Source organism: Miscanthus floridulus, chromosome 8 (assembly GCF_019320115.1).
Source record: "Miscanthus floridulus cultivar M001 chromosome 8, ASM1932011v1, whole genome shotgun sequence".
Classification (NCBI taxonomy): domain Eukaryota; kingdom Viridiplantae; phylum Streptophyta; class Magnoliopsida; order Poales; family Poaceae; genus Miscanthus; species Miscanthus floridulus.
This window is the reverse complement of record NC_089587.1, coordinates 89,558,842-89,577,911: the sequence shown is the minus strand read 5'-3', so window position 1 is coordinate 89,577,911 and position 19,070 is coordinate 89,558,842. Positions and strand designations below refer to the sequence as shown.

Genomic DNA, 19,070 nt, shown 5'->3' with positions numbered 1-19,070 from the left:
AAGTGATATATATAACAAATTTATATATATAACAATATAAATTTAAACCTCTCTAATATGTATAACAAATATATATATATAACAATACAAATTTATAACTCTCTAATATGTATGTATAACAAATTTATATATATAACAATATAAATTTATAGCTCTAATATATATGTATAACAAATTTAGCTATATAACAATATAAATTTATAACTCTCTAATATAGATGTATAACAAATTTATATATATACAAATACAAATTTATAACTCTCTAATATATATATATATATATATATATATATAACAAATTTATATATATAACAATACAAATTTATAACTCTCTAATATATATATATATATATATAACAAATTTGTATATATCAATACACAGTACGTTGGGGTCGGCGGCGTTGGTGGCGCGTGGGGCGGCCAGCATTGGGGCGGCTGGCGTTGGAGCGCGTTGGAGGTCGGGAAGGAGAAGATCGGCGTCGGGTCCGGCAGCGGCGAGGTCAAGGATGATGAGGTGGCCATGGGCGACGGTGACGAGGGCAGCGGCGGCGGTAGTGGCGATGGGCGACGAAGACGAAGAGTGAGGAGGAAGAAGAAATGACCGTCTTATATAGGGGAGGGACCTTTAGTCCTGGCTCCTGTAAACGCCCGAGATGAAAAGACCTTTAGTCCCGGCTGGTATTACGAGCCGAGACTAAAGATGTATTTTGGCAGGCCGCAAAAAAAATACAGCCCACCTTTAGTCCCGGGTGGTAGATCTATCCGGGTCTAAAGTTGTGCTACAGTTTCACTTCCCGCCCGTTTCAAGCTCTGTTTGTTTTTTTATATATTTCTTTCTATAAAATGTTAAAGCCTTATTAATTGCACAGTAAATTAAATACAAGGCATAGAATTGTTTTAAAAGAATATGAATTTACTTTTGCTTTATTGCACACAGGAAAATTGTGTGACCTAAAGTTTTTTGTTTCTACTTATAAATATTGAAACATAATGTCATTAATAATTAATATTTTGTTAATGCAAAAATGTAGTATTTAATTTAAATCATTAAAACTTTTGTTTTCGATTGGAAATTTATTTTCACATCATTTGAATGTAAATCTTTTCATTTTTTCATCACTCATTGTCCAAAAGCGACATGAAAATCCCACCATCAAACACAAATTTAATCTGAACATAGAAAAAAGAAAACACCTAATAAACATCTCTAAATTCACAATTATTACATAATACCTCTAATACACACTATTAAACATCACTATATATATATCAAGCGGGCACAGTAGTGAACTTCTTCTTAACGTATATCCCTTGGTTATGATCGCACCATAACCATGGAGTGTCCTCATCATTTAGCTAGATGCTTGGATCTTTGTTCACTGTGAAGGGTGAAATTTGGTCATCCTTTTTATAATCTTCTGATATGTCTAATTTGTCTTCAATTCCAATGATATTTCTTTTTCCTGAAAGAACTATGTGGCGCTTTGGCTCATTGATTAGGCCATTGTTGTTTTTCCCTCTCTTCGGTTTTGTAGACATGTCCTTGATATAGAACACCTGATTCACATCCTTGGCAAGGACGAACGGTTCGTCTTTGTACCCAATATTGTTGAGGTCCACGGTTGTCATTCCATACTGGTTGTCGACTTCTACCCTACCTCCAGTCGCCTTTACCCATTGGCACTTAAACAAAGGTACCTTAAAAGTAGGTGCATAGTTTAGTTCCCATATCTCCTCTATACATCCATAATATGTTTGCTTATTTCCATTAGGGTCGGTGGCATCTATGCGAACACCACTATTTTGGTTAGTGCTCCTTTTATCTTGGGCTACTATATAAAATGTATTCTTATTTATCTCATACCCTTTGTATGTGAGGATATACCATGATGGCTGCCTTGCCAACAAATACAGTTGCTCATCAATACTCTCATCACCCTGGCATTCTTTTTGCAACTAGTCGTTGAAAGTTTCTATTTGCTAACGCATAATCCAAGCTTCAGACTTCCCTGGAAACTCGGATCGGAGCAACTCTTTATGTGTCTCGATATACGGATCTACCAAGGAGGAGTTTTGTAGAACTATATAGTGTGCTTTATTAAAATAATTGTCCTACATACCAATATATGGTTTCTTCCCTAGTGTCCCCTTTCCACTTAGTCTCCCCTCGTGTCGCAATTTAGGAACACCAATCGGGTCAAGGTCGAGAATAAAGTCAACACAAAACTCAATGACCTCCTCTGTTCCACAGCCCTTGGCAATGCTTCCTTTTGGCCGAGCACGGTTGTGAACATATTTCTTTAGGACTCCCATGAACCTCTCAAAGGGGAACATATTGTGCAAAAACACAGGACCGAGAATGCTAATCTCCTTGATTAGGTGAACTAGGAGGTGTGTCATGATATTGAAGAAGAAAGGAGGGAACACCAACTCAAAGCTGACAAGACATTGAACCACACCATTCTATAGTTTAGCTAGATCCATTGGATCGATTGCCTTCTGAGAAATTGCATTGAGGAATGCACATAGCTTCACGGTGGCTAGACGTACATTTGGAGGTAGAATTTCTCTTAATGCAACTAGAAACAATTGCGTTATGAGCACGTGGCAGTCATGGGACTTTAAGTTTAGGAATTTCTTCTCTAGCACATTTATTATACCCTTTATATTCGAGGAGAATCTAGATGGTACCTTGATGCTTGCTAGGCATTCAAACATGCTTTCCTTCTCTTCTTTGCTAAGAGTGTAGCTAGCAGGACTTAAGTAATGGCGTCCATCATCTGTCTTCTCTGAATACAGGTTGTCTCGTTCTTTCAAACACCATAGGTCCTATCGTGCTTCAAGTGTGTCCTTAGGCTTCCCATACACACCCATGAAGCCTAGCAGGTTCACATAAAGATTATTCGTCAGGTGCATCACGTCGATCGCGCTACGGACCTCTAGAACTTGCCAATAGGGTAGCTCCCAAAATATAGACTTCTTCCACATGGGTGTGTGACTGTCGGCGTCGTTCAGAACAGGTTCCCTGTCATGTGCCTTTCCAAATACTACTTTCACATCCTTAACCATATTGAGTACATCCTCACCAGTTCGGTTGCCCGGCTTGGTCTAGTGGTTTGCCTTACCTTTAAAATGCTTGCCTTTCTTTCTTAGGGGGTGATTCGCAGGAAGAAATCGACGATGGCCAAGGTACATGACCTTTCAACATTTTTTCAAGAATATACCTTTAATGTCATCAAAACAGTGCGTGCATGCATTATATCCCTTGTTTGATTGTCCTGAAAGATTACTTAGAGCAGGCCAATCATTGATTGTTACAAACAACAATGCTCGCAGGTCAAAGTGCTCCTGTTTGTGCTCATCCCACACACATACACCTGGTCTGTTCCACAAAAGTAGAAGTTCTTCAACTAGTGGCCTTAGGTACACATCGATGTCGTTGCCAGGTTGCCTTGGGCCTTGGATGAGCACTGGCATCATAATAAACTTATGCTTTATGCATAATCAGGGAGGAAGATTGTAGATACATAGAGTAACATGCCAAGTGCTATGACTACTGCTCTGCTCCCTGAAAGGATTCATACCATCCGTACTTAAAGCAAACCTTAAGTTTCTTGCATCATTTGCAAACTCCAAGAATTCTTTATCGTTTGCTTTCCACTGGGACCCATCAGCAGGGTGTCTCAACATATTGTCTACCTTACGGTCTTCTTTGTGCCATCGCAACAACTTTGTATGGTCTTTGTTTCTGAACAGACGTTTCAAACATGGTATTATAGGAGCATACCATATAATCTTGGCAGGGATTTTCTTCATGGGACGTTCGCCCTCAACATCACCAAGGTTATCTCGCCTGATCTTAAACCGCGATGCATGACATACCGGGCATGCATCTAACTTCTCGTACTTGCCATGGTAGAGGATGCAGTCATTAGGACATGCATGTATTTTCTGGATTTCTAATCCCAAAGGGCAGACTACCTGTTTTGCTTCGTACGTAGTGGCGGGCAATTCGTTATCCTTTGGAAGCATTTTCTTTTGGATTTTCAGTAACTCCCCAAATCCCTTGTCAGATACACCATTCTTTGCCTTCCATTGCAGCAATTCTAGTGTGGTACCCAACTTTTTTTGCCCTGCATCACAAGTTGGGTATAGTAATTTCTTGTGATCCTCTAGCATGCGCTCGAACTTGATCTTCTTTTTTTCACTTTCGCATTCTCTTTGTACATCATGAATGGCCTGACCAAGATCATCAACGAGCTCATCTTCTGCCCCTACCTCTTCTTTAGCTTCCCATATTGCAGTATCATTGAAGGCACCATATTCAGCAATAATGTCATCATTGTCCCATTGTTCTTCTTCACCTTCTTCCATTACAACCCCGGTTTCTCTGTGCTTCATCCAACAAATATAGTTTGGCATGAAACCTGACTTCAACAAGTGTGAATGAAGACTCCTTGAGCTAGCATATTCCTTCAAATTCTTACATATGGCACATGGGCAGCACATGAAACCATCACGTTTGTTTGCCCCGGCCACATGTAAGAAAGAATGTATGCCCTCAATGAACTCTTGGGAGTGGTGATTAGCATTGTACATCCAATGCCGGCTTATCTACATTACATGACATACATACCATATTAAAACCTAGAACATAATTAGTTAATTATACAACATGTATGCCACCACATAAGGTATTAATTTATGAAAGTCTCGCTATAATGTAGACAATCCCAACTACCACTAAAAAAACTAAAGCTAAAATGCACTTTAGCAGCATAAGGATTTCATGACCAATCCCAACTAAAACAGACAGATCATGCATTTGTTCAACATCTATAGGCTTCTTTCGCAGGATCACTGCCTCATCAGCCGCCGTAGCCACCTGTGCAAGAGAGTTTTGCACGTGTTCAACATACTCTTCCTCCTAGTACCAGCCTGAACATCCAGTGCCATCCCACTGAAATTAAAATAAAAAATTATAACTTTAATCACAATCATCATAAAAATAAGTATAAATTAACCATAATCATCAAATGTAACAAAATAACTCACATTGCGATCCGGACACTTGTAGAAGATACGACCCTTGTTGGGACACTCCTTCCTCACCCGGTACTCTATCACAATCTTCTCCTCACACTTGCCACATGCAATGAGAGGGAGGTCCGGCCTTAGTCGCTTTGGAACCCGATGAGAGGCCGAGGACCCGAAAGCAGTTGCCATCTACTCTCTATACTCATTTTTAATATAATATAAATTTCTCATTTTATAAACAAATAAAATTAAAAAAACTCTAAAATTCTCTATATCTCTAAACCATGAAGTGTGCTATGCATGCTAGAAATGAAAGTTGAATACTAGTTTTGAATAACTACTTTAACCTTCCTTCATCCAAATATGCAAACTTTTAAGTGATTTTGAGCTTAAATGGCTTACAAATAAAAAAAATCTACCATAAAAAACCACATATATCTAGTCCACAAAATGAGATATGCTACTGATGAAACATGAGAGTATAAAGTTGGTAACCTTTAGAACCAAAGAATCGATGGAGGAATCGAAGAAATCTTGTGATTACCGGCGATGAGGAAGAAGAGAGGCCGGCGATGAAGCAAGAACACTGAGCTCAAAGTGGCTCAGGCTTGGAGAGGAAGAAGGGGTATATAGGAGGGGATCTTTAGTCCTGGTTGGATACAGCAACTGGGACTAAAGGTCCCTTTCTAGTCCCGGACGGAGCCTCTAGCCGAGAGTAGACTTTTACTCCCGGTTGGAGGGACCAACCGGGAGTAAAAGTTAACCTTTAGTCCCAGTTGGTAGCTCCAACCGGGACTAAAGGTCCCCTACAGCAAAAGCCTGCCGCAGTAGCCGTTGGGCAGGGACCTTTAGTCCCGATTGGAGCTACCAACCAGGATTAAAGGTTTCTCTAGTCCCGGACGCAAAAAATACCGGGACTAAAGTCAAATTTCGAAGTGGATCAAAAGTCGTTTCTCTACTACTGCTTATGCATGTTTTGTTTTCTTTGTAGGGATACAGCTGGTCAGGAAAGGTTCAAGAGTTTAATTCCAAGCTATATCAGAGACTCTTCAGTTTAGATAAATCCATTAGTCTCCCTCATGTCAAATATAATTCTCCAGATATTTTAAGTCATCTATTATTGTTCTAAAATTGATAGTTTAGTTCTCCCATTTATTTGCCCTGTTGTTTGGTACTTACAACAAAATTCATACCAAGCAAAAAATAACTTCAAAATATTTGGATTGCATTTTCTAAGAATTTTTAGGTAAATATCACCCTAAACTTTGTGATTCAGAAGAATCCCATGTGCTGATTGCTGAGTATATCAAGTGGGACCTAGGTCCAGGGCTCAATCTCAGTGAGGCATTTAGTGTGTTCTTCTGAAGCACATATCTTGGGTTGGCATTTAGAGGTTATAGAATCTATATTTCCCGTCAAATGTTTTTGTCGTATTGTGATAAGTGGAGTTGCAATGTAATTGTTGAAAAAGAAAACAATTAAAATGAAAAGGTTGGGTACAAACTTTTAGAGGTTACCGTGGTTTGTGAAATATTTTTAATGTAGCCGCCATAGCGTAGCATGGGCATAATGTGTCATGTGATAATTTTCTTTTCAGGTAGTGTCGATGGGTGTGTTTTGTTTTTTTAATATTGATTTCTTGTAGACTGGCAAAACTATCAGGAAGGAGTGAAACAAGGTGAGTACATGATAGAAGCTTAGAGAAAATTGAACTAGTACCACAAGCAGATGGAAATGATACAAATAGAAGAAGATTGATGTGTATTTTTGTTTGTGCATCTAAGATTTTTTTTGCACTAAAATAGATGTACATGTGAACTAAAAACCCATGTAATATTAATGATCGGCTACTAATAAAATGTTGCAAATATCACACTTAAGTATTTTTTTTTCCTCTGATGTCACACTTTTAAACTCAAAATATAAGACATTATTTGTTCCCATTGCAACGCACGGAAAGGCCTCGCTCTCGGTGATGGTTAATTTCATGAACTTTGCTTTTTGAATTAAATGTCACTTTAATATCGGTATTTAATTTCACAATATTATTATCTTATCGTGCGATCTGTGTGTTTTTAGTAAAGGGTTGAGGAATCAGTTAATCTTGTTATAGTGATATGAACTTATGTACGTATGCACAAAAATACAATACTATAAATGCATACTTTGATGATTGTAAATCATCAATGAAAATTTTAGCCATGCACAAAATTCAAATTATAATATTGACATTCCGAACATCACGCCCGCATTATCGTTTTTTGTAACAATACAACACGTTCATGCTCAAATTATCATGACATTATTTGTTCCCGTTGCAACACATGGAAAGGTCTATACAGTAGAGTAGGTGAGCCTGCGACGCTCGCGCTCTCTATGACTGTGTTAATTTTACGAACTTTGCCTTTTAGATTAAATATCACTTTAACATCGATATTTAATTTCACAGTATCATTATCTTATCGTGCGATCCATGTGTTTTAGTACAAAAGTTTAGTTGTCTTATAACAACTTACGGATACGCTACCTATCAATCAAGAAGAGAGAAGCGTGCGCTAAACATGCACCTAACAATCACATGGTTCAGCAGGCAACTAGCTTGCTAGATGCCTAGATCTAACATAACGGCAATATATATAATGGCTTTCCACGAAAGCCTTACAACCAGAGAAGTTCAGAAAAAGTTCACCAAATGACCAAACCAAATTAAAAAAAATAATATAATAATGCCCAAGCGTCTACACATGTTTATATCACTTGCCCAAACAATCCGCGTCTAGAATCTTGCACTACATAAGTATTTTCTAAGTTTTGTGGATAAATTGAGGGCACAACCAATCAAAAAATCATTATCTTAACTCTACTCAATTCCTAACACCGATGTCCAATATCCATTAAGGATATTCTATAATCTCTGTCTGGTTGTGATAAATTTATCGATTACTCTATATGTGCTTTTATACTTTGCATTTACGTACAGAAACGAGCACATCTACTTGAGACTACCTCCATACATAAATGGTTAGGCGGCCTCTAGGCAAACGTCCGCCTCTGTTAATCATTTATAGAGATGGACCGTGGGCATCTTAAGGGTAGCTGTCTCTTTCAATCATCGATATTTATAGAGTCAGTCGTCTTAGAACGTCTGCCTCTGAAAATCCCAATTAACAGAGGCGTCCATTCTAAGAGTCTGTCTCTAAAATTGATTAACAGAGATGGGTATCTTAATAGGCCCATCATTATAAATAGTTGCATCACAAAATCAATTCATAATTTTTCCATATGAAGTCGGATGAAGATAAACTTTTATATCAAAATTGTAGCTGAAGTTTTATATCAATTCATAACTTTTCCATATGAAGTTGGATCATGTGTGAGAGGTGGACGCAGTTCCTGCCTTAAAAAAAATCAATTTTTGCTGTCTCCAAAAATCCTTTTGTACTAGTTAATCATGTGCAACTTAAACCCAATAAAAAAATAAATGGGCCTCGACCCTAAAAGTCAATGCTCACAACAAATTCGAAAGGAAGGTAAGAGTTAAACTAAGAGGAACCAATCACACGATATACAAGATTTTATCCCGAAGTTTAGTCCCACCACCATTTTATGTCTACGCCCATGTTGTCGAGAAAGCACAACAAGAAAACAAACATTGGGAACATCAAGATTTGTTTATTTGAAGTTCAGAATCACCAACCCATATACAAATATCCCATGGCAAATCACGCAAGTTCAGGCACTTGCCGGGTTACACCAAGCCATCTAAGAGGTTTCACCTCTAAGAGTAACAACTGCATGTGTCACGAGGTGCTTGACGGTGCCCACAAGTACTCAAGGTTTGCCCAGCTATATAATGCATTGGCTATAATTCTGGACTCAGTTGCAACACTTGTATGACTATAAGGAGCAGATCATAGAGGCATGTCCGCTTCTTGAGAGTAGAAAGAAGAGTCATGATGTTCTTCGCATCACATGAATGGTCTTTTATCTTTCGGATGGATCAATGATTTAGAACTTGTTTTTTTTTCTTTGGATGTGTTTGTCATATGTGGACAGATTCTTTTTCGCTAAAGAAGTGTGAAGCTAAAACTCTTTTCCGTTACCTAAAAAACATTATTGTGCTCTTTGTAGTTCTCTAACTCAAGATCACCCGGTCCAAGTATCCAACACTCGGATCATTCAAGGAAAACTCAGAGCCTGTTTGGAACACATGATTTTTTTTTCCTGTTCCTACGTTTTTTGTGAAATTGAACTATTGTCAGTGAAATTTTTGCGTTTTAAACAAATCCCCAATCTAAAAAAGAAGGGGGTGGGAGAGCTCACACAAGTTGCAAGGAAGGCTTGCAAGTCATAGGGAGTCACTCACCACCCTGGGAAGGAGATGGGTGATATAGGCCCTGTTCGCTTCTCTTATAATCCATCTTTTTCAGCTTGTTTTTCAGCCGGAACAGTATTTTTCTCTCACAACAAATCAGCCGGAATAATGTTTCGACTTGTTTTTTCAGTGAAGCGAACGGGGCCATAGGCATAAATACCCCTCGGTCATCCAATTTTCCAATACAGGATCATATGATATTCGAAAAACAAAACTAGTTGTTAACCTCACACCGGATGATCCAGTCCACACCAAAACCGTATGGGCCAAATCTGAGATCTCCCGAGAGCTCTGGCTAGAGCACTGATTATCTTATGGGCCAGATCTGAGGTCTCCTGAGAGCTCTGGCTAGAGCACTGTTTATCTTATGGGCCAGATCTCCCGAGAGCTCTGGCTAAGAAGAAAATGACGATGGATGTGCTGCCTCCAGCTACGGGACCCCTTGCAATGCGCGTTACAAGTTCCTGGGACAGCGGTGGCGCGTTGACACTGACAGGCGCTGCACTTGTATTATCCCTTATCCGGTATTCAGGTGAACAAGACTGACAGTTATTACCCCAAAATGGTTTACCCTACAGAATCCTAGATCTTCTGCACTGATCTAATCATTTCTTCACGTGTGAAGTTATGCTTCACGAATTAAGCATCACAGAAGCAGGAGGAATTAGCATAAATACGGAACCTTCCAGGATGGAAACAGCGTTAAGTGTACACGACAACAAGTTAAACAGAGCCAGCAGCAAACTTTCCATGATCTCCAGCAAAATGTCGCTACTGGGCAAATTCTGCCAGCTCGCAGTTACATCGCCTTGCATATTTACAGCACGCGGTTCGTGTTCGATGTATGCTACTGCTAACATCCTATGCAGCCAAAAGAAGACGCTTCGGTTGGGGGACCCAGGACCATACAGGTGAGGCGAGGCAAATTTCAAGCTGCTTTAAAAGCAAACATCGATTGTGCCTCCTCCTCTTCATCTTTTGCTACCATCCAATCCAGCTTTGGGCCCTATAGCAAGAGAAAAAAAAATGTGTCAAACAAATGTATGCACAGAAAAGAGTTTGCATGAGGCCAAAAAAAAAAAAAAAAAAGAAAAGAAAAGAAAAGAAAAGAGTTTGCATGATCATACTGATTAACAGGATCCCCGCATTAGAATCAAATACATAACAGAGTGACACAGAAAGTATTATGGGTCATATGCATATGCTTCAATATGCTAAATGCTTTCTTAAAAAAAAACATCCAGACTTTTTCAGCACTGCACTGTGCTTCACTGAAAAAAGGTACCCGGAGGAACGCTATATCATAAACCTTTTTTGAAGTCCTAGTGCATTTCGTTTTTTTAAGACAAACAGTAAGGCAAGTCCCTATATTTATTCAACTTAAAACAAACAGGGTTACACATAATACGTTGATGGGGGTCAACAATGCACGAGCAAAAGGTGGTGATACAGAATGCTTACCTTAAATAAAACAAGTAGAAGGACTAACGAATCCACAATCAAAAGGCCGAGGTATCAAATGCTTACCTTTCCCTGACGAATTATAGTAGGGTTTGTTCCCATCATATCCACCACGGTAGAAGGATCAGCAATTCTAGGTCCACCATCAACAATAAAATCAAGCCCCTGGAAATTTGAAACATTGAAACATATGATGCTTGCCAAGCATCTTTCAGACATACTCTTTTAAGAACGATTTGGGATACAGCTGGACATCAAAACACTTGATGGTTTAACTAGCTGCTTGCAGTGATCTGTTACCATTTTATGGGTATATAAAAATAAAAACTACATCAATATGACATTTTTTAGTAACTGCAGCTACTGGAAATATATTTTTTCTACAACACTTCCATAAACCAAAGTGATTGGCACTCTCCAGGCAAACAATTGTTTGAAAATATAAATGTGTGCTGCTGCAACTGATAGAAATAGGTGTCAGACGGGAAACCTTTTTTTTTCAGTATAATACTTTACTAAACAATCACCAGATAAGGCAACTGCAGATAACAACGGTACAGATACAGCCTAACTTGCTCTAAGAGAAGTGTAACTATGAACTATAATGGCTGTACGAATGAAAAATTAGAATACAGTTTCAGGCACAATATTAAAATGGAAGAAGATACCAGTGGCTCATAAAGATCAGCGATGATTACTGGATCAAGTATCCATTCATCATCCGATAGATATTTGACACTGTAAATAAAGGAAATGTAGAATCATTATGGAACTTGCCAACGGCAATGTGAAAACATGATATCTATTTTTTTTTATCATAACCAATTCCTCTACATGCTTAGGAAGCATATGAACTGTACACGAAATTCTTATATAATTTAAAGTAAAATACCCTCTCTCTTTTTTTTAATGTAGTTACACCAGAATACAGAGATACATGGAGCCATGTGGCGTACATTAGTGAAGTACTGAGAATGGTCATATATGCAAGCACAAAATCAAGTACTCCTAACAGTTTGATCAAATGAATATCCAGCAATATGGAAGATATACTACCGTGTTGCATTTTCAGTTTCAGATCTTATGATCTTATACTCTACAATCCCAATTGGCCACAAGCAGGAGCAGGAAGCAAAAGTAAGGGAAGAGTTGAGATGTACTACAAACCTTGTGCAGATCAAAGGTTCATCAAGATTTTGCAATACTGCCTGGCAGATGGGATCATCTGGAATTCGGACGCCAACCTGCCTCCTTTTTGCATACCTTGTGGAAGAACCATGCTTTATGCACTGTTTAGGAAATTCCTTGCTTGCAGGTAAAATAAATGTGTACTGCAGAAGTCCACAAGATGCAAATAATCAAGTTACTCGTGAACTAATCATGAACAGACCACAATACAAGGTGAGTAACAGGATATCCTTACAGGGCCAGGTATTGCACGCTTGACAGCACGGAAAATGTTAGCTTGCCCTTGGTTGGTGCCTCGAGGAAATCCTGTTGTGTAGGTATCGATATCACGTAATGAGCGACACAGGATGCTGAGAGGCTGCATAATTCAGCGTGTGTATAAGAACATGGTGTCTATGCAGATGGGTACTATGCTCTGCAAGTCATATTTCGTTGCAGAAACATGTTGACCCAAATTGACTTTATAGTCCTGATAATCTTGCCTTTGAGTCTCTAATGCCTTTGAGTCTGCATCGATAACAAGCATATAGTACTAGTTAGAGCTAAAATGGCTTGTTTCATACCTAAGATTGAGAGAAAACATTGGACTTGATCACTTATCAGACCAAAATGATCAAAGCAATGAATTTACCTGCGAAGGCGCTCAATGGATTCATTGTTACTCAGGTCACAGACGATGGAGTAGCTGTCAAAAGTATGACCCCATGTTATTTGTGGTCAACCAAGCATAGTTACAAATATAAAATATAAAAAGATTAAGCATACAATCGTGCCTATAGGAATACACTCAGCAAAACCCATACAAAAAATATGACAAATGCACATATGCAACTTATCAATTTCCGTTGCTGTACTTTTTTTCCCCAAAGCTCAAATTCAGTGTAACAAAGCTGCTTCAAAACAAAGCACATACAAAAACATTTGCATAGAAGCGGTTGTAACTTGTAAACACTGAAATTGCTGTTTCATTATTACAGAACTTATGTTCTTGCAACAATCGCATAGAAATTGGTACTAAATGCTCAAACAGTTGCGGTTGGAGTATGTGATTTTAGTAAAACTTAAAAAGGCCCAAGTGAAGCATTGATCAGCGTACACGGTGTCAGTAGGGATCACCCCGACGGCGCCGCGATTGATGAGGTCGATAACGGGGTCGAGCTTCCAGAAGTCCTCGCCGGAGGGCTCCACCTCCACCCGCAGCATCCCGGCATCCCCTCTCTTCGTGCGCGCAAAAGACAGCCACCAAAGAGATCGTTCTTAGCAGTCAGCGCCAGAAAGCCCGCGAAAGGCGAGCGTTGCTGCGGAGAGGTAAAAAAAAAAAAACAAAGAAAGAAGAGCACGCGCTTGAGGCAGAAAGTACCGAGAACTGGCGCTCGGCGGCGTACTTGAGCCGCTTGGGGTTGCGCTTGTGGAGAGCAACGACGGTGGTGGAGGAGACGCGGAGCCGACCGGGGGGATGGGGCCGCGAGAAACGGACGCGGAGCGGGGAGGGGCAGACGGCGCGGCGGAAGGAGAACAGCGAGAAGGAGGAGGCCGCGGTGGCGGGGTCTGCGGCGGCCATGGAAGCCGTTGCCGTCCGAGCTCGGATTCCGAAGGCCGGAGGAAAACGGGGTGATTCCTTTCTCCTCGTCGCGAAAGAAGGATGATGTCGTTCCATCCAGGTAACCTCACCAAGAAATAGAGCCGGCCCATGCACAAACCCGAACCTTCTAGGCCCAATACATTTCCAAAGTTGGGCTCGATAGCCATACCTCCTGGGCCAGAACTGCGGCCCGAAAGAAATGAGGATACTAGAGGCCTCTCAAAAAAAGAAGGCCTCGAAGTGAGGGTTTCCCCTGCCCCTGCCTCTCGCCCGTTCTCTCTTCTCTTCTCTACCGCCGCCACCGCCACCGCCACCGCCGGCAACGTGCCACGACAAGCCCTCCTCTCAATTCTTCCCAGCTCTACTCCGATGGCCCTCGTGAAGTCCGACGCTGAGGAGGAGTGGTCCGACTCCGACTTCGATGATGCTTCTGACAACGAGGTCGGCGAAGCTCTGGACTGGCTCGATGCCGTGGAGGGCCCTGACGGCTCAGCTCGGCCCTCCAGCGCCTTCTCGGCCTCCGGAGGCGGGGCTGCGGCGCGCAGGCCCAACGCACACGGCGGTGTGCTCTCCCGCCCACTCCAGCCGCTCTCTAACCGCACCCAGAAGTTGGCCTCTCACATTCGTGCTACCCCCTTGGAGGTATACAGCTTTTACATTCCGTGTTTGAAGTAGCTTGCTGTTATGACCTACGAAAGCATTTAATTTTGAGAGATTTAGGACTTAGGAGCTGGGTCTACTGAAATACGGTGGTAATCCTATGGTGACACGAGACTCGACGATCTATATAACAGTTCCAAGTTTAGGTTCTGTGTATATACTGTATCAGTTTGGAGCACGTCTAAAAGGATAGGATGCTTATAGTAAACACAATTACAGCACTTTAACTCATGAGATATTTGCGTGAATGCATGACATACACGTTGAGTGTTTCTGTGGTTTGTGTTAATTGTTTCTTGTGATTTGTTCTGAATGATTCAGGAATGGGAAGGTAGGATGAACGTGGGGATGTCAAATTCCGTCACGACTGCAATCAGGGATAGCATAAGGGACACAGCGATTGGAAAAATAAGGAACACTGAGAAGGCTGATCGTGCTACAGTGGAACAGGTTTGTAAAATGTTGGTGTTTTTTTTTTCCTTCTGGAATTGTGTTGTTCTCATGCACTTGCATAATTTTGTTGTACCACACTACCACTCCACCCTTTTCAACCTAGCTAGCTTTCCTGTTAAGTGACTGGCTGCTGCTTGGTTCCTGTATTTTTTTTTTTTGAAGCGGGTTCCTGTATTGCTTATGCAACAATGGAAGAAATCGAAATTTATTGTATAACTGTTTTGTTTGGTTTTATGCTGTACATGATAAGAATTTGTTTTACTTCATTTAACCTCATGTTCTACCTTTGCTGGCAGCATTTCCAAAAACCCAAACCACTCTGGTATTGATCCAAATGGCCCAAGGGTCGGATGCATTATAAAAAACATCTCTAGCTGGAGTATTCTAATTATTTGCCTGTAAATTTTCATCAGACCTTACCTTACTGCCTTTGTTTTTACTATCCATGGCTTGATGTATACCTACAATTGGGTGGCAGAAGTTTCTTCCTTTATACGAGTATTAACTATGCTGTTCTTGATGCTTAGCGCATTTAAATGCCTTAGTTGCCTTGTCTTAAAAAAGGGTGTATGAATTGGCTTACCTAAATCTAATGAAGGTTATTCCAAGTGAATCATTTCTGAACCCTGAATGTTTTTTGTTTATATATGCAGGCTATTGACCCAAGAACGCGCATGGTTCTATTCAAGATGCTAAACCGTGGTGTCTTTAATAACATAAATGGCTGCATTTCTACAGGGAAAGAGGTAGCTTTAAGTTACAGTGCGCATTGGAATGACTTCTTCTATTGTGTACCTAGAAACATAATGAATACACACCTCCTTGACCAAGTTACAGATCTCAATTTTCCTGATTGAGTATAATTATTAACATGGCCAACATTAATCCTATCTTTGGGCAGGCAAATGTCTATCATGCAACAAAGACGGATGGCCAGGAGCTTGCAATAAAAGTCTACAAAACCTCTGTCCTTGTTTTTAAGTAAGATTACATTTCAATGATTATTTGTTTCCAACTATGGATAGTTGTTGAAACCTACTGCAGAAATGCTGATTATGTGGTTATGCTATTTGCCCTTTTGGTACTTGTATAAATTATTTGATCTCAAAATGTATGCATGGTAAGAAAATGTATTATTTTATTATTGCAGGGATAGAGACCGATATGTTCAAGGAGATTACCGTTTTAGACATGGTTACTGCAAGCATAATCCTCGGAAAATGGTTAAGACCTGGGCTGAAAAGGAAATGAGAAATCTTCTACGGTAGGATTCTTTTAAGCAAAGAATGACCTTACTTATCAATTCATTGAATATCCCTTGCTTAGTCACGGCATTGGTTCTGATATTTGGATCCATTCATTTCTTTGCTACCCTTGTTACAGAGTGAGGGCAGCTGGAATCCGATGCCCTGTACCGTTACTCCTGAGGCTTCATGTATTGGTGATGGAATTCATAGGTGAAATTTATATTAGTGTTTGCCTACCAGATACTTGTCTACTTAATAATGTTTAAGCTGGTAACTTGCTAAGGTTTGCTTGCATTACAATAGTACTTCTAATTGTATTGCTGAATGCATCCTAATAAGTTGATTTGGTATCAGGGAAAGGAGGTTGGGCTGCTCCTCGTCTCAAGGACGCTGCTTTGTCAGATGACAAGTTGCGTGAAAGTTACTTTGAGGTACACGATATGTCAAACAGCACAGTTGCAACTTTGTAGTTGTTGGATTGATGTGTGCCATGCATATCTGGTCAGTGACCAAAGATAGCTTGTAGGGAGTTTGCTGCATTTGTGCATATCCTTTTGATATAAAGCATAAGACGAAAAGAGAGCTGCAAATTTGAGCTACACAATAGTTAAATTAAATCTCTATCAAATTAGTAACATTAGGGAACCTAAGGAAAGATCTGAACCATTATCTTTAGTATTGATAATCCACTTGCATGGTTCGAATTTGTAAACCAAACACTGTTTCCTCTACCTTAACATACTGACCATAATATTAGTCTTGAATGTTGCCTGTTGTTTGGGAGTTGGGATTGATGATGGTACAAAACCTTGTGCTTTATCATTTTCTGACTTATTCATGCCCCTTGTTGATTATTTGTTGGTGCATGTTAGGAAAATCGTAGTAGAGTACACAAATACAAATGGGGTTGTGGTAGTTTTCGTTGTTTTTATGGATTTGAAAATAGTTGGGATTGTGTAAATAAAGCTTTGTTTGGGGGCAGTTGTAGTTCAGACTGGTTTATAATGGTAATTTATATTTTTCACCAGCTGCCATGAAAAGTTTATGTGATTAACTGCTCACATATGAGAACCGTCTTAGAAATTTTAGAGATGATCCTTGGCAGCAAGCTATCCTTTTTATTCCGTGGCTGATGTGTATGCATAAAAGTATCTCTTTTCAGTTTAGATTTATTTTACTGTTAGAATTCATTGTATGTATTATTTTCAGTTTTCTCATATTCCTTACTGGACCTTCTTTTCAGATAATTACAACAATGCGGACTCTCTACCAAAAATGCAAACTGGTCCATGGTGATTTGAGTGAATACAACATTCTATATTTTGAGGTAGTTAAACACTTAAACTCCTGTTAAATAAACCCTTTCCCAACATATTTTACTTTTCAGGTCAACTGTTCCTTATCTCCATTCTGATCTACCTGTTGTCCAGGGCCACTTGTACATTATTGATGTTTCGCAATCCGTTGATCTAGATCACCCTTCAGCTTTGGACTTTCTGAAGGAAGATTGCTTGCATGTTTCTGTAAGTGAAAGTTGAACCCATCACCGCATATATATACTCATAAATTCCTGTGACTGACATGTTCAACAATACGCAGGACTTCTTTAAAAAACGAGGTGTTCCTGTCATGACAGTAACCGATTTATTTAATTTTGTTATTGACCAAAGCATTTCGGATGAAGATGTCGATGATTACCTGGAAAAGGTATTTTTGTCTGAGTGTGCCACACTTCCGTTTAACCATCACTTTATAAAAGCTACAGGCACAAATCTGGTTGATTAACAATATTGTATTTTAATCACAGGCTCAGCAAAAGATTTTGGAAAATGGAGGTGCAGTTCCAAACGATGATGAAATTACTCCAACAGTCATGGTGCAGGTAAGATTAGTTCAGTATTGTCATCAGCTTGGCAGTGCCATGAATGTTGCTTCACACATCTTAATAGCTTCATTCAATCATTAACATCTTAATAGCTTCATTGAATCATTAATATCCTGATAGCAGATTCTGCTGATAGAGCTCACTTGCACTTACTATGTTTTGGCTTGTAGTGCATAGGCCATAGGGCATGATTTCTCCTAGATATCTCACACTAGTTTCAACTGTCTATATTTTATTATGTTCCTTTTATTGTTTCCAATACCATGCGTAATACTAATGTAATCGATTTCTTTGCATAGACATTGGATTACGTGAAGCAATGTGAGGCAGATATTGTCAACCTGTCAATAATGCAACGCTCATCCTCTGGCTATGAGCCAACAGCAGATAAGCTTTATGACCAGCCATTGTTAGGATTTGTGCGGAATAAAAACACAAACCTTGAAAAGGAGCAGGAGCAAGAACAATCGGCACAAAATATAGTGGAGGTTGAGGAAGATGATAGCGAATCTTGCTCGAGTTCCGATGAAGATGATTCGTGGCACGAGGTTGATCCCAAGATGGGACCCGAGGAAAGGAAGGCCGCTCGGAAGGAAAACAAGAAGAAAGTGAAGGAAGAGAAGAGGGAGGCCCGCAAGACCAAGATCCCAAAGGCCGAGAAGAAGAAAAGGAAGAAAATGGCGAAGGCAAAGTGCAAGCGGTAGTGAAGAGCTGTGGACAATCAATGGCTAACTCTGTCAGTTACAAATCCTTTATGGATAACTTCTTCACGAATCAAACAACAAGATAGCCTTTATGACCTGTCACAACTCACAATTTTGTTCACTATGTTTTCAACTTCTTTGGTTCGTTTCGATTTCTTAGATTGCAAAACTACTGGTATGTAGTGTGCTCAAATTGTTCCTCTACTTGTATGGCTGTATCTCGAATGGAACCGCAGTCTATTTTTAAGAGGAGAGTACAATCCTTGTCCTAGTCCTTTGCCTTTGTTTTGTGCCACTAGATTCTTTGGCGTGGTGCAGCACTGCAGCTTGCCAAATGCGATGTCTTGATTGAAAGCTTTGAACCGAATAGATCATGAAAAAAACATATAAGAAAACATAACTAAAGATGTGAACAGCATTGTACTATATTTATAAAAGCTTAATTTATGAGTTTGTCAAAATTCCCAAAATTGCATGC

The 19,070-nt window shown here is 39.8% G+C and overlaps 2 protein-coding genes across 2 annotated transcripts; one reads left to right on the top strand and one right to left on the bottom strand.

The window, feature by feature from the left end:
• Positions 1 to 10,133: 10,133 nt before the first annotated feature.
• Positions 10,134 to 13,752, bottom strand: LOC136476927 (uncharacterized). Its single transcript, XM_066474908.1, has 9 exons — positions 13,422 to 13,752; positions 13,158 to 13,279; positions 12,693 to 12,746; positions 12,544 to 12,568; positions 12,297 to 12,419; positions 12,041 to 12,204; positions 11,542 to 11,611; positions 10,940 to 11,038; positions 10,134 to 10,418 (listed from the first exon to the last, which is right to left on the bottom strand). The coding sequence occupies exons 1-9, from the start codon at positions 13,716 to 13,718 to the stop codon at positions 10,341 to 10,343; spliced, it is 1,032 nt and encodes a 343-aa protein (XP_066331005.1). The 5' UTR covers positions 13,719 to 13,752; the 3' UTR covers positions 10,134 to 10,340.
• A 143-nt stretch (positions 13,753 to 13,895) lies between these two features.
• LOC136476926 (uncharacterized) lies at positions 13,896 to 18,861 on the top strand. Its single transcript, XM_066474907.1, has 12 exons — positions 13,896 to 14,285; positions 14,625 to 14,753; positions 15,410 to 15,502; positions 15,658 to 15,737; positions 15,907 to 16,020; positions 16,140 to 16,213; positions 16,358 to 16,434; positions 17,247 to 17,330; positions 17,434 to 17,526; positions 17,603 to 17,710; positions 17,811 to 17,885; positions 18,188 to 18,861. Exons 1-12 carry the CDS (start codon positions 14,013 to 14,015, stop codon positions 18,590 to 18,592), a joined length of 1,605 nt encoding a protein of 534 aa, XP_066331004.1. The 5' UTR covers positions 13,896 to 14,012; the 3' UTR covers positions 18,593 to 18,861.
• Positions 18,862 to 19,070: the final 209 nt, after the last annotated feature.